The following is a 26,130-nucleotide window of genomic DNA, read 5'->3' on the forward strand; positions in this document are numbered from 1 at the left end:
CAAAAAGCAAAAACTGTAAATTTGGTTTATTGGTCCTTTTCAAAAAAAAAACTCCAGAAAATAACTTCATTGCCTTAAGCTACATCTGTTCCTATCTTAATAAACAATAACAAATTACGTGATATGCTTAGCAAAATTCCGCAAACACAACTTAAAAATTTGTTCGTTTTTCAAATTACATTGAAATACAATATTATGAAAAACTAAATTTTAAATACATGAAAGTGACTTAAAAAGTTGAACCACAATATATACGAAACCATTTAAAATCTTTGGCATTCATGAGTTTAAAAAAAAAGCGAGATATTAAAGTTATTTTAAAATTTTAATATATTGTCAGATTCAGCACAAGCATTCAATGTATCACAAAACGCTTTTAATATGCCACATAAATGACTTGCAACGGAGTAAAAAAAAAATAATTTTCTACAACTCTTCACTTCTGTGCTATCTTGTGACAACGACCATTTACTTCATTTTCGACCAAAATGGTCGTTGTCACAAGAAAGCACAGACTGTTAACATTTTATGAATTTAAAATCCAACTTTAAGGTCAGATAAACATTTTTAATTGTTTTTAAAGCTGCAACTCATTGATTGGCTTCCTTGGTCGTCTAAGACATATAAACACTAGATGCTTCGTTTAGCTATATTTTTGAACAGTCTTCAAGTTCAAATTTGGAGGAGATGTTGATCCCAACAAAACATGCAAGAAATCCGATTTTTATCGATCTTAATTTTGAAACTAGGATATCTCTAGAACCACAAATCCGGTAGATTGATCCAGGACTCATTTTGAAGAAAATTTGACGTATAGAATCGATTGACGCAGTAAAATCAAAAATAGTGTTCAGTGTGAATTTTGAAGGTTAGCTTTTGATAATTACCTGAACCTATGTCAATTTTAACTAAATTAGGCCCTGCCCCCGGAACTACCAGGTAGAATATTGCTCTGCTACGAACTCGTACGAGTACTCGCTAGGACAAAAAAAAAGAAATATTTTCGAAAACTTCGAATGACCGACCCGGGATTATATGTGTACCGCCATTTGGGATCAATTGGGACATCTGTTTTAGCCTTGTTACTGCTAAATATTTGAACATTTTTGATTGGTTTCGGATAGAACAGACGCAGAACAAAAAAATGCATCATTTTCCAAAAATCTTGCTCTAAAAACTGCTATCCCTATTCAGACTGTAGTCTCGAATCGCCCAAGATGACGGTATTTTGATTTTGATTTAATGTGATAATCAACAGGGCCACAAGGATGACCTATGTAGCGGTTGCCTAGAATAACAGTGGCTCAAACTTAAAGGGAGCATCTTCAAATTACTGCCGTATGAACAGGAAGGTGTTGTGTCCTATCCCTCGCCTAGACCAGACCAAAATCCATGATAAAGCTGTCTTCGACGTAGGTGCACACAAATCAAGAAAATAAAATTTGAAAAAGAATTTTATTTTTCCAATTCAATGACTGGTTTTGGACTGCAAAATTGAATGTACGCCAGAAAATGATTAAACAGTGCGGCGTCCTGTACATCGACAATTAAATAAGCAGTTAAAAGCCTTATTCTTCCACTTTAATTAATGATCGCGTTTTCGGTTTACACCTGAACAATCTTGAAGTTATTTACACGGATTTGTGATTCTTCTCTTTCCATCATTCCCTTGCGTATGAAGTGTCAAACGCGACGCAAACAAGCAAAATCTGGGACTCCGAGAAAAGTCTGACAAAGCTGAAAAACAGGGCTCGCACCCTGTTGGGGGCCTAAAAGGGCGCGGCAGGCAGCTGGAGACTGACAGAGGTCAAACAATATGAGACAAACTTTGTTATTTGCAGAGCAAGAATAACAAGGAACTTTTACAGTAAATTCAAGAGGGGTAGTAGTTTAAAATTTTAGAGAGCATTTTTAATGCTAAAATCGATAAAAACTATTGAATATGACATAAAAATTTGCGCCAATGCTATAAAAGATATGCCGAATCACTTAAAATATTAGAATTTGTTTTCACTGGATTTTCTCATGTGTTACAATAATGCAATTTCCGATGTAAAAAATAAACAAAATCAAAAGATTTTAGGATCAAATCAAAGACACAAAGCAATCAAAACCAAATACTTTTCCTCAGAGAATTGCTCACCCGCGGCGCATCGCCAACCAAAATACTAACCTTGCGAGTTTGGCTCGGGTAGATTATCACGTGGTACCAGGTGCATCACGGTCGTTTTGCCCAGCGGCAGCCCCAGCGCGCCCAGCGTCACGTTGCAGTGCAGGAACCGGCCCTGGTAGATAAGTCTTAGGATCTCCGCCTTCGCCACCGCTTCCGATTCCCAGTCTGTAAGGCAAGAGGTGTATTGTTAATTTAGTGTTGTAATTTGTACCAGTGCATTAAAGGTTTCGAGTCTGAGAGCAGGTTGAGTTGAGGAGAGCAAAGAAAAACTGGTATTTGGCAGCCCCTTTCACCAACCGGTTCTATGGTGTAATGGTTAGCACTTTGGACTCTGAATCCAACGATCCGAGTTCAAATCTCGGTAGAACCTGAAACGAATATTTTTAACACAATTTCGTTTAATATTTAACTTTAATCAGTCTTCGTCCCAAATTTTGTTCAAGAAGAAGCAGAGTCAAATTAAATATTTTGAACAGTTTCGCGGGGGTAGAATAAAAAATATTTCATTTTGCATCATACGTATACTGATGCGGAATCAGGTACACAGTAAAAAAGTTCTATTTTGGAAGGTGATAAAAATTTCCAGTGCCATAATACTATGTAAATTTACACAGCTTTGATGTAACACATTCTTTGTGCGCAAAATCTCTCCACATTTCCCGGAGTTATATTACCATGATATTTTTAAACGGTGTAGACCGGGAATGACCTGGCCAAGTCCCGTCCATCCGTCATCAGGTGGTCTCGCAGCGGCAACGAACATTATAAAAAAAAACTGACCTAAAATTAGACCCCGCAAGGTAGTAGTGATGCCGCAGCGGAATAATTCATGAAAGAGCGCGCGCAAAAATATCGCACACGTAGGACGTCACGTCACACGTCAGCCGGGTAGCATACCTTGCAGGCGCGCACAAGGAACTCTTATCACAATGATCTTTTTATTAAAATTACGCTAGAGTAATGGGGGCGTAGTTTGTTTTATGGCGGTTGTGGTCGCCATTATGACACCCTGCGTCACAACAAAGAGTGCTGTTTTAATGAAGGTACTTTTAAAGTTTGTTTGAAGTTAAAATTTACGTGTCTAACGTGTTTTGCACAGTATAAACAATACGTTACGCACGCACAAACGTAAGTTTGAGAGCAGGGCACGCAAAATTTATTGCCATGCTCGCAATATCGATTGTATACCTATTTTAGGTTTAACATTGGCATTGCACTATTAGGTGAATGTCACGTGGTTTCTACACGATCCGTTGGCAGAGAAACAAATACAAGATTTTTTTGAAATCGATTCTTGCCAACAAAAAAAATTAAAACACCATTTTGTTGACCACTTTCATCCAAGCTGGACCACCCTTATTGCCTAAACTATGGCTAAATAGAGTTATCTACGTGCGCATGTATTGCGTGTACATACACGAAAAAGATTGAGGTTAAATTTTGTCCAGCCAGCAAAATCAAATGGTGCGCTAGTGTGTGTACGCGAAACGTCACAAAGCTCTATAGAGGAAACTTTTTCGCAAAAACATTGGACTTGAATTGAAACGACTGGAACCATATTTTTAAAACACCACTTTGCACGAAAATTTCACGGAACGTGATTTTTTTTGAATGCCCTTGAAAAATCATTCAGTTTTCATCAAAACCGAAACTTCTCAGAAATGAGTAAGGGGGCATCTGTCAAATTAGTCACGTAAGATTGTTCTCAACAGGACATTATCTACCGAAAAGAACTAAAGTAAAGATTTTGAGTGAAATATGTAAAGCTGACTTATAGGTATTGCAAAACATTCCTGATCTTCTTTAGCGATAATAAAATAGTATCCTAAAAGAATTAAATTTGAATCTTTTTCAATGTTAAAATTACACATTTTTTTCTGACATAAAAGATGTACACATTCCCAGATGTAATATTACCATGATTTTCTTTACTTTGTGCCTTTTTGATAGAATGTATTAAATATCTTTAAATTTACATATTCTTTCAGTAAAACAATTTTTTTTTATTTCATGTATGCTTTAAAATGGGGTTTATAACTTGAAATTTATAAATACTTAATTTAAATTTAAAGTAGCGTTTGCGCATTTCATTTTCATTTTGTATGGAAATTTTTAAGTGAAACCCTCTATGAGAAAAGGCTATAAAATCACTCGAAAAATGAACTTCTTTATTCGACCTCGTAGACCCACCTTCACGTATACCAAATTCTGAACAAATGTCTGTGCGTGTGTCTGGATGTGAGTCCATGCACCGAAAAATATGCACACGATTATCTCCGGACTGGCTGAGCCGATTTGGACCGTTTTGGTCTCATTCGATCCGTCTTGGGGTCCCACAAGACCCTAGTTAATATTATGAAGTTTAGAAAAGTACTTCAAAAGTTATGCTTAAAAAACGATTTTAGCTAAACTTCCGAAGATTGTAAAAAGGGTGGTTTTTGTGAGAAAACCCAATATACTATACGTTTTTAGAAAGGCCTTTAAAAGACCTTTCCAACGCGTTCAAAAGATTGAAGATCTGACAAACCCATCAAAAGCTATGAGCACTTAAGTGTTATTTGTACACTTTTTTGAGGCTGGATCCCAAATATTTTGAAGTAATCAAAAGACCTTTTCAACAAGCCCAAAAGATTGAAGATCTGACAACCCTATCTTAAGTTATAAGTACTTTAATGTTTTTAATAAACTTTTTTTGAGGCCGGATCTCAGATATTTTGATAAAAATATGCGAGGAAGGCACCAACCACCTAAAGGTGGATTAATTAAAGTTTTTTTTTATTAAAAACAACAATAGTACTTTGAATGTTGTTGTTCAAAGCTAGGTATTTTAAAGGGTTCCAACCTTTTCTTTTAAGGTCTTGTCGCCTGACAGGAACCCTTAGTTGGCAGCTCGATTGGAACTCTGAGAATAACATTGATAAACATAAACATTAATTTTCCATGTGTGCTCTCTAATTTCTACGAATTTCAACGTGAAAGCTTCAGAAATAAGGCTTTCTAGTCAGAAATTAACCAACACATTCAAAGTATGTTCACATGGCAGCTCTTTTTCCAACAAAAGATTTTTGTCAGGCGACTTCTAGTTGTTTTATTATTGACCACACGATATGTCAGCCAACATATTTCGCAGGACTGTGACAGCTCGAGCCCGATCATTGTTTTCATCAGGACACTGTGACGAGAAGTTCGTCATTTTTGGGCTAAATTATATTTTTTTCACTGGGCCTAGAAAGCCTTATTGTACATCGACCCTGTTTGAAAAATGTCGCACGTCGTACGAGTTGTCGCACGCTTTTGATTTTACCGTTTCGATATCGATTGGTCGAAAGTACGACAAACGGACGACAAACGCTCGACATGCATGACATCTTTTTTCGCATCAATTTTTTGACAGATTGACGATTTGGCGATGTCGACGAAAGTACTCTGACAAGCAAAAACATGTTCTGACTGGATCCAAGAATTAGTTAAAAGTGTTGAAAAAATACAAAATCAAATAGGAGCAAAACAAAGTAAGTTTGTTTGAGTAGTTAGTTGTTTTCTATTTTAATTCAAGAGCATTGGGCACTGTTCATTGTTTATTTTTCAGATGCCATACGCCGAGTACCGGCCCAGCAGTGGAAACATGGTTCGATGCCAGGCATGGCACCGATCTTGTCATTGTAAATACTAGCAATCACATTTATCATCCGGTCAGTGCCATTAGTCCACGTCATCCGATTACGGCCGGAATGAGCAAGGGATCTAATCAAAGTTTCTGCTGTTCCAGATTTCGGTGGGTGGATTAGAAGGCGGACGGAAAATGTCATGAACCCGGCGGGCTATGCCGGAAAATGGAGGGCAAGTAACCGGTGAGCGATCGTGGAAGCAATCCTCCTTGCAGAAGAGAATGAAACGTCAAGTAATAAAAAGGTGGAGGAGGACGAAAAAAAACTCCCGGCAGCGATCCTGATCCGCCAAAAAATGTTATCAATGGAACTGGTGAGTAGTGTTTTTTGGCGGAGTTGTGCCAGGAGTGATTTGGATGACGAAATTTCAAGAATTCTAAGCATCCAATATGTCATAAATCAAAAATTCTTTAATTTCTAAAATGCTACAGTTATAAGATTGTACAATCCTCAAATTCTTCACTTTCTAAAATTTTAACATTGTCAAGTTCTAAAAGTTTAAAATTTAAAATAAGTAATATTAACATTTGAATGTTTATAAAACAATCTTAAATTATTCAAATCCTACATTCTAAAATTCTAATATTCCAAAATTCTAAAATTCTAAAATTCTAAAATTCTAAAATTCTAAAATTCTAAAATTCTAAAATTCTAAAATTCTAAAATTCTAAAATTCTAAAATTCTAAAATTCTAAAATTCTAAAATTCTAAAATTCTAAAATTCTAAAATTCTAAAATTCTAAAATTCTAAAATTCTAAAATTCTAAAATTCTAAAATTCTAAAATTCTAAAATTTAAAATTCTAAAATTCTAAAATTCTAAAATTTAAAATTCTAAAATTCTAAAATTCTAAAATTCTAAAATTCTAAAATTCTAAAATTCTAAAATTCTAAAATTCTAAAATTCTAAAATTCTAAAATTCTAAAATTCTAAAATTCTAAAATTCTAAAATTCTAAAATTCTAAAATTCTAAAATTCTAAAATTCTAAATTTCTAAAATTCTAAAATTCTAAAATTCTAAAATTCTAAAATTTTTAAAATTCTAAAATTCTAAAATTCTAAAATTTTAGAAATTTTTAGATTTTTTTAGAATTTTAGGATTAATTTTTTTTTAATTTTAGAATTATGTGATCTTAAAATTTTAGAATTAAAGATTTATAGAAATTAAGAATTTTAGTATTTCAGAATTTTAAAGTTTTAAAACTCTAAATTCTAAAAAAAAAATTCAATAATTTTGAATTCTTAGGTTCTACAATTTTTAATCTCTTAAATTTGTATGTTGTATTACACTCAGCTCCCGGTGGTTGGTCACTTTTTCGTTTGTAAAATGGGTGTCAAACTAAAAAGTGACCCCTTTCGTTTGACAACAGTTTGTGTCAAACCATCGGGTTTTGAGTGTATTCTTTTAATTCTTGATATTTTTAAATTTCAAAAATATCAAACATTAAATTTCATTTTTAAATTATTCAGATATTTTGAATTTTTACGATTAATTTAAACATTCGAACATTTTAAAATTATTTAAAGTCTTTTAAGTTCTTAGCTTCTTCAAAGCATGGACTTTGGGGTCTTCAGAAACACATGCATTTTAATTTAAAAAAATCAAAAATATTTAAACAGGTCCAGATGGGGTTTCTCTATAAAACTTGCGTTAATAATGATTTTTAATTTGAAATTTAAAATGTTAGAATATTTTGTTGTCTTAAATTTGCTTTAATCTTTATTTTCTGAAAAAAATAAGGTTTAATTAACTACTTTTTTAATTAATTTGTTTTCAAAATTTTACATTGAAAGTTAAACTTTTGAATATTCCACAATTAATTATTTTATGAATTTTCACAGATTTTTGAGTATGATATCTGTCATGAGATTCCCTTTGTTTCAACAACAAAACTCTAGATATGATTTGGATATGATTATTCAGCCGAATGACGTTATCTTTTTTCAGGTAACCAAACATATTCCAATCTGATCCTGCTAACAACCCAGCGTCTCCGTGTTGTTCCACGCAGCTTGTTGAACGGAAGCTGTAACGACCGCAAAAACACCTGCTCCAGAAGTTCGTAAACCGACGTTGTCCCGTACTCCGGTGGCCATCAATCCATGGGACATAAACGGTGGCGCCGCACCCCGCCGTATCTGCGGCTGGTCGAGGAGCAATAGTCCTTCTTGATCAAGATGCTGCCCCGCACGCTGGCGTCGGCTCGAAAAGATGGCTGACAAAATCCGGACCCGGAAGACAACGCCAAAAAATTCCGGCCAAGATGGCCGAGCGACGAGGAGAACTGGAAGACCAACCGGAAGACGACACCAAGATGTACGTGAAGATCCGCGACACAACAAGTATAATGAAATAATTGATTGTTTACTGTGGGAAATGTGCAAATTACATGAAAAAATAAAATAAATTAAACATAAACAATCATCTATTTTTTAACTGCAACATAACCTAAAAACCTGAAAAACAGCACACGACAAAGGCACGACAACCTAAATAACAAAACCGTGCGACGTCGGTCGAATGTCGTACGACAATGTCGAACAATTTCGATGATCGATCGCACGACAAATACGACATTTTGGTGCAAAAACGTATGACATTCGTGCGAATGTCGCACGACATTGTCGTGCGACGTCGTACGGTTGCACGGACGACAAACGACGGACGTCCGACGGACTTTTCAGTCAGGGGAGCTTGAGCTGTTACAGCCCTGCGAAGTATGTTGGCTGACATATCGGGCGGTCAGTCAAAAAAACCAGCTAGAAGTCGCCTGGCAAAAAAAGAATGCTAGAAAGAGATAGGAAACCTGATGCAAACAAACGTCCAGCTGTCATGTAAACATACTTTGAATGTGTTGGTAATTTTCTGACTAGAAAGCCTTATGCAGGCTTGTATTTGCATTAATGTTTTTGGGTAGAATTTTCATTTATTGAGAATAGGCCATGTTGAATTCAATCAACAAACGTTCTGCCGAATAAGCCCCTCGAAATAAATCTCTCCCACAAAAGTCTGATTGATACACGCTAAATTAAACAAACAAACAAACAATCCACACGTGAGACATCACGTTTCGCCCATTTACGCTCTTTCTTCAACCTCTCTGGAGATCGATCGCCGCGTGACCGATGGGCCGGGAATGGCCGTGACTAATTTTCGGTTTGGTTCCTCGTCCCGAAACCAACCAGCTCCGGGAGCTATTTCCGGAGTGGGCTAAAATTTATGGTTCTTAATATATTAGCAACCATCCGACGGCGGCTTACGCAGAATGGCAGCTAATGAAGACAAATTACAACACCGCAGCATACATCTTTCTTTGTGGCGTGGGGCATTTTTCCCGAATAAACTACTACTTTTGGACGGGTTTTCTTTGTATTGTTGAAGTTAGGGAAAACATTTCCATCCGAAGAGTAGACATGAGGGCGCCATGTAATTGTTTTTGTCAATCAGGCGAAAGCGTTTGCTTCAAATCCCTGACTGAAAAGTCCGTCGGACGTCCGTCGTTTGTCGTCCGTGCAATCATACGACGTCGCACGACAATGTCGTGCGACATTCGCACGAATGTCATACGTTTTTGCACCAAAATGTCGTATTTGTCGTGCGATCGATCATCGAAATTGTTCGACATTGTCGTACGACATTCGACCGACGTCGCACGGTTTTGTTATTTGGGTTGTCGTGCCTTTGTCGTGTGCTGTTTTTTCGGGTTTTTAGGTTATGTGGCAGTAAAAATATTTTTTTTTATTTTAAAATTATGTTTATATGTATTTTTCTGTAAATTAATCTTTTCACTCGATTTCACAAAAATTCATTAATTTTACTTGTTGTGTGTCGCGATCTTCACGTGGTTTTTGGCGTTGTCTTCCAGTTGGCCTTTCAGTTCATCTCGTCGCCTTGGCATCCCACGAACGGATGGCCACCGGAGTTCGGACAAGGTCGGTTTACGCACTTCCGGTGCAAGTGTTTTTGCGATCGTTACAGCTTCCGTGGGACAACACGGAAATGCTGGGTTGTCAGCAGGATTCGATTGGAATATTTTTGGTTACCTGAAAAAAGATTACGTCATTCGGCTAAATCATCCAAAATATAACTAGAAATGTGAAATTTAACTTTCAATGTAAAATTTTAAAAAAGTAGTCTCTAAACTTTTAAATTTTTGGAGAAAAAAGACAAAAAAATGTTTAGCACAACATAATATTTCATTTAAACATTTTACATTTCAGATAAAAAATCAAAATCAACGCATGTTGTATGGAGAATTTGGTTTATTTTTTAAATTTAAAGTGCTAAATTCTTGGGACTCTGAAGTCCATGCTTTAAAGAAGCAATGAACTTTAAAGTTTTTGAACAATTATGATATGCTCGAATGTTAGAATCGTTAAAATCTAAAATATCGGAATAATTTTAAAATAAAAATAAAATCTTTGATATTTTTAAAAACAGTTTTGAAAATATCAAGAATTTTAAGAATAATACAATTTGAAAATTTAAGAGTTCATGATTTGAAGAACCTAAATATTTTAAAATTTTAACAATTTTATAATTTTACAATTTTACAATTTTATAGTTTTATAGTTTTATAATTTTATAATTTTATAATTTTTTAATTTTATAATTTTATAATTTTATAATTTTATAATTTTATAATTTTATAATTTTATAATTTTATAATTTTATAATTTTATAATTTTATAATTTTATAATTTTATAATTTTATAATTTTATAATTTTATAATTTTATAATATTATAATTTTATAATTTTATAATTTTATAATTTTATAATTTTGTAATTTTATAATTTTCAATCGTTTGGTAGTGTGTGTGAACTCCGTGTAAAAGGGGTGTCAAACTAAAAAGTTACCGAGTTCGTTTGACAACAGTTGGTGTCAAACCATCGGGGTTTGAGTGTATTGTTAAAAGATAACCAAAGAAATAAATAGAATTGAATTGAATAGACACAATTTTATAATTTTAATATATTTTTTCATATTTTTGAACGAAACTATACCTTTTAATAGATTTTTTTATATTTATGTGAATCTTAGAAAATTTGAATTGTGGAATTGAAAAGATTCAGGAAAGATTGGTATGAAAAATAGAATTTTATTGTTTAGAATTTGTGATGGTTTCAGGTTTTTAATTCTCCAGTCCCTCCCACGCACACTTTCATCGTCCTCATTTATTTTCTGACGTCCAAATGGGATGCAAAACCCCCTCTATCGTTTCAAAAACACAACTCACCGTATAAAAACCTCCGGCGGATCAGAAACGCCGTCTTCCTCCACCTTTCTTTTCACACGGAACATTGTACACCTCCCCAAGACTTGACGGGAAGGGAATGGTCTTTCTCCTCCTTCTGTTCCATTGGAAACATCCATTACTTGCCGTTTCATTGTCCTCCTCCTTGGGTATGGCACGCACCGCCACCTCCCGCGGAAAATTAAACATCAATCCGCTTCCTCGATCGCAGACCGGGTGCTTCCCTTCCCGTCTTCCGGCATGGCCCGCCGGAGCAACGATGTGACCCGTTGTCCTCCTCCTCCTCCTCCTCCATCACGAAGGCCGAAATCAGGAAATCTGGAATATATTGCTATGATCAAGCCGCTCACAAAAAAGCAACACAACTTACCAATCAACCGGCCAAAATCCACACTAACTTTCGGCAACGTAAACTGATTCGATTCGGTACAAAGTTTCTCTGATTTGATCAAGTCCAAACAAGACCAACTGAAGAGAACTGTCAAACTGCATCGACGAATATCGTGACGTCAAATTGAAGGAAAATCGATGGAAAAAACAATGTCGCGCATGTCGAGTGTTTGTCGTTCGTTTGTCGTCCTTTCGACCAATCGATATCGAAACGGTAAAATGAAAACCGCGCGACAGCTCGTACGACGTGCGACATTTTTCAAACAGGGATGGTTAAAAATCTGTAAGTCGAATGTTTACTTGAGAGCGTGCACGATTTTGACAGCTACACGTTGAATCAAACTAATCAACCTTTGAGTTAAAGATGAGGAGTTGCTGAATGGGTTTTTTTTTATATTTTTTTCGAATTTAAGTTAGATAACACCCACCAAGAATTCATATTCCGCCAAATTTACGACAATGCATTAATTAACGCCCGGGCTCCACTTTAAACAGCGTTAACGTAATTTCGTCTTGAATATGTATGAGATCTCCCCTCGGCACCTTATTGATAGACCCCTCCAAAATGAAGTGGCATCTCCCATTACTTCAGTTTTACATAATTATTCAATATATTCCGTTTCGCAGACTGTCTGCCGTGGATGATGTTGATGATGCCGCCAGTGACCTAACAACCTCTCTTTCTCTAGGGTGAAACCGGTCTTGGAGAAGATTTGTTTTGTTTTTTTGGAACCCATCAAAACACATTATAATAAGAAAAACGTTCAGACATTGTGTGAGTGTCACTTAGGGCGCGCCAAGTTTTAGGAGGTGGCAGGAGGTACTGCTCTGCGCCGTTAACAGACAAAAACAGACATGTCGAGACGCTCAGTCTAGCCCAAAACTGTCAACCATGTCGATGGTGGCATTGTTTGGAAAGATGTTGCAGAAACTACTAGTGTTGGACACTTAACGATACCAAAATCTTATTTATTGCAGAATTCTATGATTCCATAATCACTCAGTTTTCATCAAATTTGAACCTACTCAGAACTAAGTAAATGGCGAATCTGACAGATTTGAGTGAATTTTACTCAGATCTGGGTGAATTCAACTCAATTTGCGTTGAATTCTGAGTGAAATTCACTTAAATCTGACAGATGCCTTATTTCTGAATGATTTTGAACGTGCGTGTAGTAATGTTTGGCAATTACACGCACATCAAAAATCCCTCAATTTCTAAAAAAAATTAAGCAAATTCAATTGTGACATTTTCCTCGAGGACTCAATTTTGAGTAAGACCGATTTTGACTAAAACTGAAGGATTATGAAGGTGGGAGGAAGGCTATTATCAATCTATGTTTATTTTTATTTAATTTGAACATAAAATTTTCAAAAAGATGATCGCTAGGAGCCAACGTATGTAGATTACTAAGGTAAGGTGGGTTTTCCAGCTGTCAAAATAGTTTCACCGGATTTTTTTCTGTTAGTTTGTAAAGCATGCCAAACTGAACCGAAATACGTATTTAGCTGAATTTATTTGTTTGAAAAATATGTTTGTTTTAAAAGCGTATTTTTTTAAGCGTATTTGTTTAACAACCTTACAGAAAAAATCCGGTGTAATTTAGTCGGAAAATGGTCAAATTTTCACTCACTTTCTAACATCTGCATATAAAATCCGGGTTTCGTGCTAACTATTTTGACAGCTAGAAAAAAAAACTCGCCTTACCTTATCTAATCTACATACCTTGGCAAAGAGCCATATAATGACAGCTAGAGTCAGTACAGGCAATGGGAGGTGCCACTAGTACCTTTCTGTGCTCTTTGTCAGCCCCAAAGAGGGAAACTTCTCCCCTATTTGCAATTGAACTAAAAATTTCAATTGTTTTCCATTATAAGCTGACATCAGCGATGACATCGTGCACCCGTTTCCCTCGCTCCCCAGTGTTGTCGTCATCGTTTTAGTCACGTGTCACCAGGGGGTAGCGAAGAAGCCGCCATCTTGGAAGTTCAGATAACAAACACTCAGAATCAGTATTATTCATATTACTTTGGTAACACGAAGTGTGTTATGCTGGTTAAACTCAAAAGTCCCCTGCAAATGTGTAAAACCAAAGTGAAAAATTTGTAATGCCGATTCACAGTGTACAGGCGCACTGTTTGACCGACCAAAAGAAAAAAAGCAAAAAAAGGTAAACAGAAAAATCACTTTTTTCGATATGAATTTTCAGCCAATTAGGTTTTACGCCGTCGCGGCTAACCTCAATCGTGTTTTTCTGTTTGACAGCTCGCGTGCACTGTTTACATAGACTTGGTCGTGTTCGAAACGAAAAGTGCGGGGTATTTTTTTTTATTCAAAGTCGGTCGAAATTGCAAAGCTAAGCGGTATGTATATTGCTAGTGAATTTATTTGCAAGATTTTAAGTTTTTTTTTGATAATTTGCAGGAAGCCGAAGGCGAAGTGGGCGGCAAACTTGTTTACATGACCTGCTCGCTGAACCCGAACGAAAACGAATCCGTGCTGCTGGCGGAGATGGTCGAGCAATGCCTCGTTCCGACGCTCAAGCAAAGCCCTGGGAACCGACCACCAAGGACATGCAAATCCCAGAAAACTACCGCACCGTCTTCCGGCCGCTTATGCTCCAGCTCCAGCTCCCGAGGACTTAGTCAAGTTCAACCGATTCAACCTCGCCCTCCTCCACCAACAAAACACCGGCAGATTCTTCATCGTCCTGTTTGAAAGAAAAAGAAGCTGCTCTCGGAGGATTTCCATCAAAAACCGCCGTCGAAGGCCTGCGTAGCGGAACCACCCCAAAAGAAGCTAAAACGCTACCACCGCAACCCGCTCAACCTCCTGACTCGGTGCCGCGAAGACAAAAAGAAGAACATTTACTGGCCCAGGAGGGTCTCCAGATTGTGAACGGATGTATCGGCGCAGGATGGAGGACGCGTATTTTAAAGGACGACTTGATGCTGTTTAAAAACGATCCGGAGAAGCCGCCGGAAATCGAAGGGCTGGGCGAGGAAGGAGTTGGAACTGTGCAGATGTGTGTCGGAGTATCGGCGGATCCGTTTGCGGTGCGGAACTATTATCCTCCTCGTAGGCGATTCTTGACGTGGGCCTGACGGAAAAGGACAGCAAATATTTGTTAGTATTTTCTTAATAAGAAACGTCGAAAAAATTTTTTATGTGATGTTGAGGATTTCTCAATTAAATTTATTACTACACTCAACTCATTTTTAAAGATCTGCTTACTGATTCTAAAAAATAATTTCTTTTGTGTTTTGATAACTTTTTAACCATATTTATTGTTTGCTTTATACATCCCATTTTTAATCTTGTGAATCATATTTCAAACGTTTCCCGAAGATATATACATTAGAATGTGAGCTTGTTTGGGTGGGCGTGCTGTGCTCAAATCCCAAATATGAGCTTGATTGAACTGAAGCTGCCTCTCCGCTTTTAAATTTTTATGGGTTTTAACCCGTAAAATTTTGTTTTCTAAATCTTGGGTTAAAAAATAGTAGATCAAAAAAAGCTCTAGTATTCAAAAATTCAGAAACTCCAAAATTCAAAACTTTTTTAATTTTAAATGTTTTTTTTTATCCAAAAACTTTAAAATTTCATTTTTTAAATATACAAAAAATAAAAAATACCCTACATTTCTTAAATTCATAAGTTAAAAAAATCTACATTCAAGACTCCAAAAATTTAAGAAAAAAATAAAGAAAATATTCAAATTAAATGCAAGAATTTATAAAGTCAAAAATTAAAAATTCTAAACAAATGAAAATTAAAAACAATCAAGTCAACAAAAAATTAATAATTCCCTATTTCTCAAATGTTAACATGTTTTAAACGCTTAATTGTTTAAATGCTTAATTTCTTAAATCCTTGAATTCTTATATTATTAAATACTTACAATTCTTAGTTCTTTAATTCAGTTATTCCTTGATTTCTTATTCCTTAATTCTTAAGTTCAACCTATTAAAAAAAAGAACTGCAGAGTTCTTAAATTGTGGACATACCAAAAATCAAAAAATGTACAATTCTTAAATGCTTCCATTTTTTCACCAACTTAGATTACAGAAAAACTAATAACTTTTGAGTCATATTTCAGGTTAGAAAATTTTTGAGAAGAAAATAATACAAGCTTCGTGTTTCGATTTTTTGAGTGACTCTTTGGGGAGTATCATCGGGTACGAACTGTATTTAATTTTTTAAACAGATTTAGGCTGGTACAAATTTTATTGTTTTTGTCCCCCCCCCCAAAGTTGGCCCGAAAAATCAGGAGCAAAAAAATATTTTTTCAAAAAACTTCAATATTTTTATGAAAATTTAAGTGCAATTAGTTAAAATCAATTTAAAATGAATTTCCCTGCGTTTAGAATCATTTTTAGCATGTTTGGGTTGCTTTAAAAATCTTTTGATTTTTTGAAAATTTTCGATGTCTACTATCGCTAAAGGTTTTTTTTTCGCTAAAATTTTTGTTTTCGTCAAATTTTACATTTTTGAAAACTTTTATTGCAAAACAACTGAACTAGTGTAAAATACATTTTAAAACACTTTTTCCATGCAAATGTTGAAACTATGGCATGTTATTTAAATATTTTGGTACAAATTTTATTGTTTTTGTCCCCCCCCCCAAAGTTGGCCCGAAAAATCAGGAGCAAAAAAATATTTTTTCAAAAAACTTCAATATTTTTATGAAAATTTAAGTGCAATTAGTTAAAATCAATTTAAAATGAATTTCCCTGCGTTTAGAATCATTTTTAGCATGTTTGGGTTGCTTTAAAAATCTTTTGATTTTTTGAAAATTTTCGATGTCTACTATCGCTAAAGTTTTTTTTTCGCTAAAATTTTTGTTTTCGTCAAATTTTACATTTTTGAAAACTTTTATTGCAAAACAACTGAACTAGTGTAAAATACATTTTAAAACACTTTTTCCATGCAAATGTTGAAACTATGGCATGTTATTTAAATATTTTTTTTTTATTTTTTTGCCCCCCCTCCACTCCGGCCAGAGCCGAGGGACAAAAACTTTTAAAAATATTTGCATCGGCCTTATAAACTTTTAAGATTCTCAAAATCATATATTTTATATTGTTTTAACCTGTTTACATTTTTTGTAATTTAATTTTATTTATTTTAATATTTATTCAAGGTTGCTAAATTTAATTTAATGTTTTAATTTCTATTTTGGATTTCTTTTTTTTTTTTGCAAAAAATATTGTTATGGATTTTTATTCCGAGCGAAAATAAATTTGTTGCGTTTCATGATTTTAAAATTGTATTGATTTGTATACAACTCTAGAGTTTTTTTTTAATAGGTCCTATTAACATATGAAAGACAATAGCTTATAGGACCTTTTCAAAAAAACTCTGGAACTTTATTTACACGTTTGTGATTTTTGCATTCCTTCCGACGGAGCTCTTAAAAGTAGAATGTGTTTAATTTTTGTTCTTAAACTTTTTTTTTATCACAGAAAAAAAAAATTATGAAACTCTGTGTATTTTTTTTATGTGGCGCGGAGTTCGCGCGGATTTTGTTTTCGGCTTCTCCGTAACAACCCTGACGACATGGTCCGCTAGACTGTAGTTGACCAGCAACCGAAGTACGGTCAATCCGAAATGCAAAAAGGTCTTGGTCTCCACCCTCCTGGGCCAGTAAATGTTCTTCTTTTTGTCTTCGCGGCACCGAGTCAGGAGGTTGAGCGGGTTGCGGTGGTAGCGTTTTAGCTTCTTTTGGGGTGGTTCCGCTACGCAGGCCTTCGACGGCGGTTTTTGATGGAAATCCTCCGAGAGCAGCTTCTTTTTCTTTCAAACAGGACGATGAAGAATCTGCCGGTGTTTTGTTGGTGGAGGAGGGCGAGGTTGAATCGGTTGAACTTGACTAAGTCCTCGGGAGCTGGAGCTGGAGCATAAGCGGTCGGAAGACGGTGCGGTAGTTTTCCGGGATTTGCATGTCCTTGGTGGTCGGTTCCCAGGGCTTTGCTTGAGCGTCGGAACGAGGCATTGCTCGACCATCTCCGCCAGCAGCACGGATTCGTTTTCATTCGGGTTCAGCGAGCAGGTCATGTAAACAAGTTTGCCGCCCACTTCGCCTTCGGTTTCCTGCAAATTATTAAAAAAAAACTTAAAATCTTGCAAATAAATTCACTAGCAATATACATACCGCTTAGCTTTGCAATTTCGACCGACTTTGAATAAAAAAAATACCCCGCACTTTTCGTTTCGAAAACGACCAAGTCTATGTAAACAGTGCACGCGAGCTGTCAAATGACGTCACGGTGTAAAACCTAATATTGGGATAGAATCTCCAAGGATATGATAGAATTTGGCATCAGCAACACAATTCACGTGTATTTTCAGGTATTTATCGTTTGAATTGCGGGAAATTTGAAAATCAAAAACCCAAACGATGATTTGTTATGGGCTACCATTTGACAGCTAGTGCTTTTGTTGTGGGCTCTCATTTGACAACCGTGCTAATGTCGACTGTTGTCAGTTTGCTTTGGTCGGAATAGGGTTGCCATCCCCCCGCGTGTCACGCAGGGGGTTTCAAAACAATTTGGTTAACGGTGACCAATGACGACGACGGCTAGCCAACGTCGAGACGCGTTTTATTGCTCGACAAAATTAATAAAACTGTCTAAAGTTAAAGCCGAGTGGAAAGGGTTATAAACGGTCCTCAATTGGTATGAGAAGTTCAAAAGTATCGATTTGCCTGGTTTTATCAGTAATGTTCAGCATTTTGACATTTTTCTACGGCCATTATGGCAACATATTGACAGTTCATGCAGTTGCTCTAAAATTGATCCAAAGAAAATGTTGACGATTAGCTCAATTTCGAACCTTACAAAACTGCTTCTTGTCTGGCCGACACGTTAGCTGTCAGTTTCATTCATGTCGCATTTGCACTACCCAATTATATTGCGATTCGCATTCATAAAACGACTGAGGAAGAAAACAGGAAAATAAGTGTAAACAAACTTACCGTCGGGCCAGTTCTCGAACACTGTCAGTGCGATGTCCCCCGCGGAGTCGGACGGGCTGAAGAGAAACTCTTTCGTCTTGCCGCTGACGAGTATCAGTCGCAGGTTTATCTGTTGGCGTTGTTGTTGTTGTTGTTGTCATTTCGGCGTGATGAAAACGAATGGAAGGGGGAAAACAAGAAAGAAAAAAGAAAGAAAGAAAAAAACATAAACAAACAGTTAGTATTTGCTCGCGATACACGCACAACGGGGACGGAACTGTGCGAATGACAGTTTCTCGCGGTTTGGCATCACTGCCGCCGATTGTCGCGCGGTGGCGAGTAAATATGTAAACAAAGGTGAAGCGTTTGTACTGGCTAGCAATGGGAGAGAAACGTCAACGAGATGTGGTAAATAAAACATTATTCGCATACCACACCGTTGTGTTTCGATTGGAACAAGAATGTCGTCATCTGGGTAAGCATTCGAGAATACTTATTGATTTACGCTCGGTTGAAAGCGAGATGGCTTGTCGATGTTTGCATTAATTTGCAACATTGACACTGCACTCGCCAACAGTTGTAAGACTTGCAAAATTCTACATTTATAATTTTATTTGATGTTAAATAAATATTGCGAATCAAGTAGCATTGTTCTGTATGAACGTGTAATAGATAATTACGAGGTAAAACTACAAAACAAATAAACATTCTCATAGTATTAAATCTATATGTCATCTGTCAATTTGCAATAACGTTATGCACCCTTACCAAAAATCATGATTTTCTGAGTTCAATATCCCACTTTTGATATGATTTTTTGAGTTCAGGTACTATAATAATAAAAATGGTTATATGGCTTGAACTGAAAAAATCGTATGAAAAGTGGGATATTAAACTCAAAAAATCATGATTTTTGATTAGGGTGTACGCCGTGACGTCATTTGACAGCTCTCGTCATGTAAACAATACACGCCATTCTAACCACCAAATCGAGTGTAGTGTATCCTGCTCACGTCAGTGGTTGTTTACATTAGGAGTGAGTGGGATACACTATTTGTTTACAAAATTACATTGGCCCATTTACATTGTTTTGCTTGATTTGTTTACGTTTATGGTTACGATCTAAAATGTAAATTTGACATTTTAAACGGTGTCTTCATGTAACGTCAAAAAAGAACTTACTCAGGAATTAGAAGTTAGACAATCGTAGCCAACTACCCAATATTGGGTAAAATGAAGTTCACATTTTTTTGACAGCACTGTTGTTGTTTTCGAAAACAGACAAACCCACGCTTCTTTTAAAAATTAGTGATCGATCTATTCGTTTTTTTGCAGCATGGGTTTTATAATTTTATCATACACTCAAAATAGTTTACACCACAAAGTTGCATGAACATATAAGTGATTTTTTTCCAAATAGGTAATCAGGTAACATTGACGTGAATTCCCGGTGGATGCAAAATCTCCAGCGTGCCGGCCCATGATGGTTGTTCATTACCGCATCAGGTGGATTTAGCATGAACTTCACGTGATATGTGCATGACATTTCATGCATTATTCACATGATCGTCAGTTAGAGATTGCATGATTTTTACTGCGGATTTTTTTTGCACTTTTTTCTTTTATTGGATTATTTCTTATTCTTTTTATAAAATAACACGCATTGGAAAGTTTTAATTATTTTTTATTTACAAAACATGTTCAAGTTGTAATACAATGCAGTAAATCACACTTTGCATTTCTATCACTCAAAACACTTCAAAAGCAATTAATTGGCAACAAAATACACTTGCCCTCCCCCCTACTAACACTTTTCAAAGGAGGCGACTTTTCGAGGACGGCGATTTGCAACTGGCCGTCGTCCTTTTCTTCGGGTCAACGACGATTGATGCGGCGTGAAATATTGAGGAGCTGGCTGAAGGCTTTTGGCCGCTTATGGTGTTATTTTCATTGCAGAAACAGCCGACGGGAAAGGCTTTTTGTGCCACTCGTTCTGATCGCTTGGTGCCACCTTTCGATGACTTTTGCGTTGTCGAATTTAGTTCCCTGAAAATAAAAATAACGTCCAATTTGGTGTTGAATTTATTTCAAAAAGGGCAAAACACTTACCGTTCGATTCGGAAAATTGTACGCGAGCAATTCTGGTACTCTTTTTTGTGCCTATCTCAAAACTCTAATTTATTTTCTCGCACTTCATGCCAAGTCGAGCGCCGGAAAGAAACTGATGATTGAGCTCCTCGACGAGCGAACCGAAATTTGCAGACAGGAAATTCATGCAACCATCCACAACTTTTCACCACAACATTGCATGAAAAGGTGTATGGATTTTTTCCATACCAATTTCCATGCGGGTGTTGCAAGATTATCATGCAAACACAGAACCAGCTGACTGCATGCCACGCCCCCAAATTTTCAGGCAGGAATTTCACGTGACATATAGTTGTGTGAGTGTATGCTGCTTGAAAATGATACAGATTTGACATGAATGCATGGTGACAGTTGCATGACTCATGTGAAACGTGGGTTTGGATCAAATATTGGCTGCCACCGGAATTTTCATGAGACAATGTGGTGAAAGGTTTTTTGAGTGTAGATTTTGATTTTTAGTCACATTAATTAACGGAAACGCGTCCAGTCATAAATATTCAATGAATATTGGAGCGAAATCCGTGGAAGAGGAGTGCAGTATTGACTCATAAATAAGTAACAGGAAAGATAAACAAACCCTCGCACCGACCGACGTCTCATCAACCCGAATGGCTGATGACCGGTGGTGTGGGTGTGGGAAATTAGGAAATCTTGAGATTATCGACGACGACGACGATTACGCCGGAACGAGGGTTGAATCACGACCAATTCGAACGGAAGGTGTTTCGGCAATAAATCAACTTCGATAGCCGGTACGTGTGTGTGTTCATTTCGTGCGATTGAACAATGTTCTACACACACACACACACAAGTGGAAGAAGCGTGCTCGAGGTAAAGTTGGAGGTTTATTTGGAGTTACCTGCCCGCCAGCGATTTCGGACGGTATTCCTTGTACGGAGTAACAGCCGGACGGAACTGGTGGTTTCCATCTGGAGCCAACGGACGAAAGTGACAGTACGCCATAATGGCGATTGCCATTAAATCGTTCCCAAAAAGTGTGTTATAGACAAATCCAGCGAAAGCTCAACGCTGCTTTTTGATGGTGAGAGATTTGACAGCTCCCATATTAAATGTCTCGATTTTCATACTTTTTGTTAATTTTCTTTTAAAGTAAAATACTTAACATATGAAAACTATATATTTTTGGTGCCCAAAATTCCTGCTGAATCGAATGGTGTGCTTATCTCGATTGCAAATTTTTCGAACAGTTTTTATTTTAATAATATTCTAGACACATTTTGTGCACCTAATCAATCAATACTTTCATCAAAAATAATAATTTTATTGCTTAATAATGGTGTTTTCCTGAGCTCCCATATTCAAATACATGGAAGCTGTCATTTCTAACACCATTGGCCACCTAGCGGCCATTTCAAACTGGATTGGTCTATTGTCAAAACCCATTGCAATAAGTTTACACGCTTACGGAAATATGCTGAAATTTTGTGTTTATTGCTAAAAATTTTTGCTTCATGGGCTCACACCAAACTGCCAGTTTTATAACGTCCGCCTTCATGGCACTCTGCGTTAGTGTAGAAATCTTGCTTCACACTAGAATCCCCCGTGGCAGCAACGTCTAGCGTATTGCATAATTTTCGGGGGAGAATCACAATGTAAACAAACCAATCAAAACCAGACGTCGGTTTTCGAGTTTCGAAATCGTGCTTCAAGGTCTCTCGCTCCTCTTTCAATCCGTCTATTCTTCTAAGCATGATTGAAGCAGAGCCGACGACTTCACACACAAAAATGTGTACGATTGAGCTCTTTTTTGCGTAAGTTCAATTCCATTAAATTTTGCTCTAGGTGCGGTGCGGGGTTAATGGCGTCGAAGGTGGCGACTGCGATAGTAAAAACAGCTGTCAGAAATGTTTCGGTATTGGTGTGATTCTTTGGTGGTGTGCAATTTGCTTTCGACAAACGAGCTTGGCTCGGCGGAATAAAGCAAACAAAACAAAAGGCGGGTATTTTAAACAAACAGACTCCACGCCACTTGTTGTTGTTGTTGCTTTCGGATCGATTATGATGATTGCGAAAATGAAGCATTTTTTGAGTGCCAAAGGCACGCCTCTGCTCAATGTCAGTCGGTTGAGAAGTTAAGAAACACGCAGTTCTTAGAATGACGAAATTAACATTGACGATACCATGGGGCAAATGAAATTTGGACATAAGATTCGTTGTTTTTTTTTTTGGTAGGCGTGTAACCGTCTTCCACAATATTGGGTAAAATTATGTTTACACATTATTTGATTGCAGTGTTGCCGTTTGCCACTGTGCGTGACTCTATTTCTACTTTCCGAAAGAAAATATTAAGATTAAATCACACGTCACGTAGCAAAGCACACGAACACCGGCAACACTGCAGGTCTTCTTCCCGCCTTTTAACGATGGCTACGTGCACATTGATGTTCCCTCGGTACGACTTGCAAGTGCACTTTTGTCGGAACTTTTGGGTTGATGCTGTTTCGAGTTCTGCCAAATTCGACAGCAGACGGCATTCAATTTGAAAACGTTGCCATTTGTTGCCGAGATCCTGTGGGATTAGCTCCGACAAGGCCAACTTTTCGACGCCCGGTGTAAACTCGAGAAATGAATTCGAACCCCAAAGTTGCTCCATGAAGTCGAGTGAGCCTGTGGTTTTGGCGCCATACTGCGAGATTCTGTTAAAACTCGTTCCGGCAACACTGCTCTCGTTCATTTAAAATGGTTAAATTGTAAGCACTTTGACCTTGAAGGAAACCTGCCAAAATGTTGGCCCATTCAAGTGTTGCCAACCCGTTGCATATGCGCCGAACAAAACGGCAAACTTTTTTACGAGCAGCAAAATGGAATGGAGAATCCACTAAAACAAGTTTTCAATTATCGATTTTCAGTGCTGCACTGAACTAATCCTTGCCCTTGGCAGTTGGGGCGAGTTCGAGGAGGAGGGGACCAGAGAAACTGAACCGCAAATAAAACTGAATGAATCGAAGAGGACATCGCTGTCCGAGGCTTTGACCGCTAGTTAATGGCTTCGTAGCGGAATGAGGTTAGTTTTTATGGGCTTTAGAAACAGAGATCGGAGAACGGTTTGACAATCATACTCAGTAAAGGTGATTAATTTTAATTTTGATGAATGTTTTAGCGTGTAAAATCTGACAGTTGTGTTGTCATTTTGCACGGTTAATTTAGCAACCTCATTTATGCGTTTAAGCATTCAACAATAAATCATAATTTATTGCAAATTCACAGTTTTTGAGCTCGTAAATGACAATGCATTTTAAGACTTTCCAAGCTTGTCTCGTTGCCATCTAATTTTAGAGCGCTCAACCTTGGCAGCGAAATCTATCCTGCTGTTTGGATTTTTCCCCGACAGAAGCTTTCCACACGTCGTGTGTGCGCAAAGGAAGAATCTGGAATTTGAAGCCCGCGCTGCAGCTTTATTTATGACAGCACTTTAGCCAATTTTCCTCAAACAATGGGGCAGGGGCCGTCATCACACAAAGTATGGCGAGGCAGAGTGGGAAAATGCTGTGCCGGGAAAACCGATTGGCGCCAACCAGGCTGCGGCGACGACGACGACGACGTCTCTAGTCAGTTTGGTCGAGAGAGGGACTTTGTGACTTTATGTGACATTGAAATTTGATACTGTAGGTTGGTTTGAAGAGTTTACCTTTAACGTGTATTATTCCTAATTTCTGAATGTTATGCTATTTTTGCATCTCCATTTAAAATCACTTAGTTTTCATTCAAAACCAAACCTACTCAAAAATGAGTAAATGAGGCATCTTTCAGATTTGAGTAAATTTCACTGCATTTTTGTTGAAGTATGAGTGAAATTGAATCAAATCTGATAGATGATCCATTTACTCAATTCTGAGTATGTTCGTTATTGACGAAAACTGAGTGGTTTTGCGTGCGTGCGTGAGAGATCTAAATAGGCGTGTAAATGACAGCTGTCAAAAACCCGTTGAAACCAGTTGAGTTTTCGGATAAAAAGTTGTTAAATAATTATCACACATTTTAAAACGTCAACTTACCTTCATTTCACTCATAATTATTACGTGATCGTTTTCCTCTAGCTGCCTGAGTGCTGCTTGTAATGAAATCTAACTTCTTTTGTCAAGTAAGAGTGCATCTTACAGATATTTAAAAAAAAGTTAGTAAGCATTAATCAGAAAGCACGCGGCAGCACAGCTAGAGGGCGACGAGACTTTTATAATGAAACCCTTTTTTTTACAAGAACAACAACGATTCGCTTCTCATTTAATTTTTTTTTTCAGACCAAGTTGTGTACAGAGATATTCGAAGTGGGTATTATTATGGATATTCAAAAACAAAGTACACTCAACCCCCGGTGGTTGGTCACTTTTTCGTTTGACACTTTTTTAGTTTGTACCCCGTTGGTTGGTCAAAGTCAAACTAAAAAGTGACGAACTGTCACTTTTTACACGGCGCTCACGCACACTATCAAAACAAACGTTTGGTAGTGTGTGTGAACTCCGTGTAAAAGGGGTGTCAAACTAAAACGTGACCCCGTTCGTTTGACAACAGTTGGTGTCAAACCATCGGAGTTTGAGTGTACAAGGACGCTTACGTGGAATTGCGGTTCGAATGGAAAAAGAAGAAATGCAATATTAATGATGAGTACATGTAATGTGCGTTACGAAAAAATCGTGACGTACAGCTGCATGCACAGTTCGTGTGGGAATTGTAAATGTACCTGATGGTTATGGTTTAATCGTGATCGACAATTTTCTATGACATCAGTGCGCTTTTAGCGTTGGAAACAGGTGTTTGGGGAGTTTTAAAAATTGCTTCAAAACTTTTGACATTTTCCGGTTCGTCTCTTTGTATTCACAGTAATGCATTCTGCTAAAACGCTCAACCAAACCACAAAGGTTCTGTAATAGTTTCAACCAAAAAGTTCTACAATTTTTCAGGGACATCCACAGACAAACTGTCAACTGTCAAATGTGGATAAACGAGCTCTTGAGAAATCAAATTTGCAATGGAGAGTATCTGTTCATTCAAATTGACACTTTGATATATTGATTCATAAAGTTTAAAAGAAGTTTACAACTGTTTGTCTGTGGCACAATTTTGCTCAATCTTTTTATCACACCCATAAAACAACATTGTCAACAAAGGCTCCACCTTCAAATTTCCTATCGCCCCAAATCGATTTTCTTTCCTGCCACCAAACAACTGCTCTACCGCCGCGCCGCATTGATTGCCGACATCGATATGAAATTCAACAAACCCTTCGGAAACGGCTCGCCGCCATGTAATCCAGGTTGAAAAAGTTGGAAAAATCTAGAAAATAGAACGTGGCGTGTACGACCCCCTCCACGAGCCACGATTATCACGGCGTTTAAATCTAAGCCCGAATGGAGTTCGCATAATCCTCCGAGTCCCTGCGCCGGTTAAGCGTTTTTTGTAACCGCAAAGTTCTGGCCACAGACAAGGCGACGTGGAAATTGAAAGAGTTTTAGTGACTGAAATTTGGCAGTTGTTTCTGAGCGTATACCAGTCATGGATCGTAAATAAGTCTCCTTGTG

At 37.0% G+C, this 26,130-nt stretch overlaps 1 protein-coding gene, 2 long non-coding RNA genes and 1 other non-coding gene across 4 annotated transcripts in view; 2 read left to right on the top strand and 2 right to left on the bottom strand.

The window, feature by feature from the left end:
• The window catches only part of LOC6031562 (SKI family transcriptional corepressor 2), a 122,924-nt gene that overhangs the window by 4,410 nt on the left and 92,384 nt on the right, over positions 1–26,130 (bottom strand). Inside the window, exons 3-5 of the mRNA XM_038261103.1 lie at positions 21,113–21,188; positions 18,467–18,598; positions 2,174–2,338 (exon numbers count right to left, since the gene is read on the bottom strand). Coding sequence (XP_038117031.1) covers positions 2,174–2,338; positions 18,467–18,598; positions 21,113–21,188 — 373 coding nt within the window. The remainder of the gene's footprint in view (positions 1–2,173; positions 2,339–18,466; positions 18,599–21,112; positions 21,189–26,130) is intronic.
• Trnaq-cug lies at positions 2,472–2,543 on the top strand. Its single transcript has one exon. It is a non-coding gene; the product is annotated as a tRNA-Gln (tRNA).
• LOC119769199 lies at positions 5,585–6,304 on the top strand. The gene is made up of 3 exons (XR_005278296.1): positions 5,585–5,685; positions 5,763–5,865; positions 5,943–6,304. It is a non-coding gene; the product is annotated as an uncharacterized LOC119769199 (long non-coding RNA).
• LOC119769201 lies at positions 16,966–17,760 on the bottom strand. The gene is made up of 2 exons (XR_005278297.1): positions 17,645–17,760; positions 16,966–17,583 (listed from the first exon to the last, which is right to left on the bottom strand). It is a non-coding gene; the product is annotated as an uncharacterized LOC119769201 (long non-coding RNA).

Source organism: Culex quinquefasciatus, chromosome 1, assembly GCF_015732765.1.
Source record: "Culex quinquefasciatus strain JHB chromosome 1, VPISU_Cqui_1.0_pri_paternal, whole genome shotgun sequence".
Classification (NCBI taxonomy): Eukaryota; Metazoa; Arthropoda; class Insecta; order Diptera; family Culicidae; genus Culex; species Culex quinquefasciatus.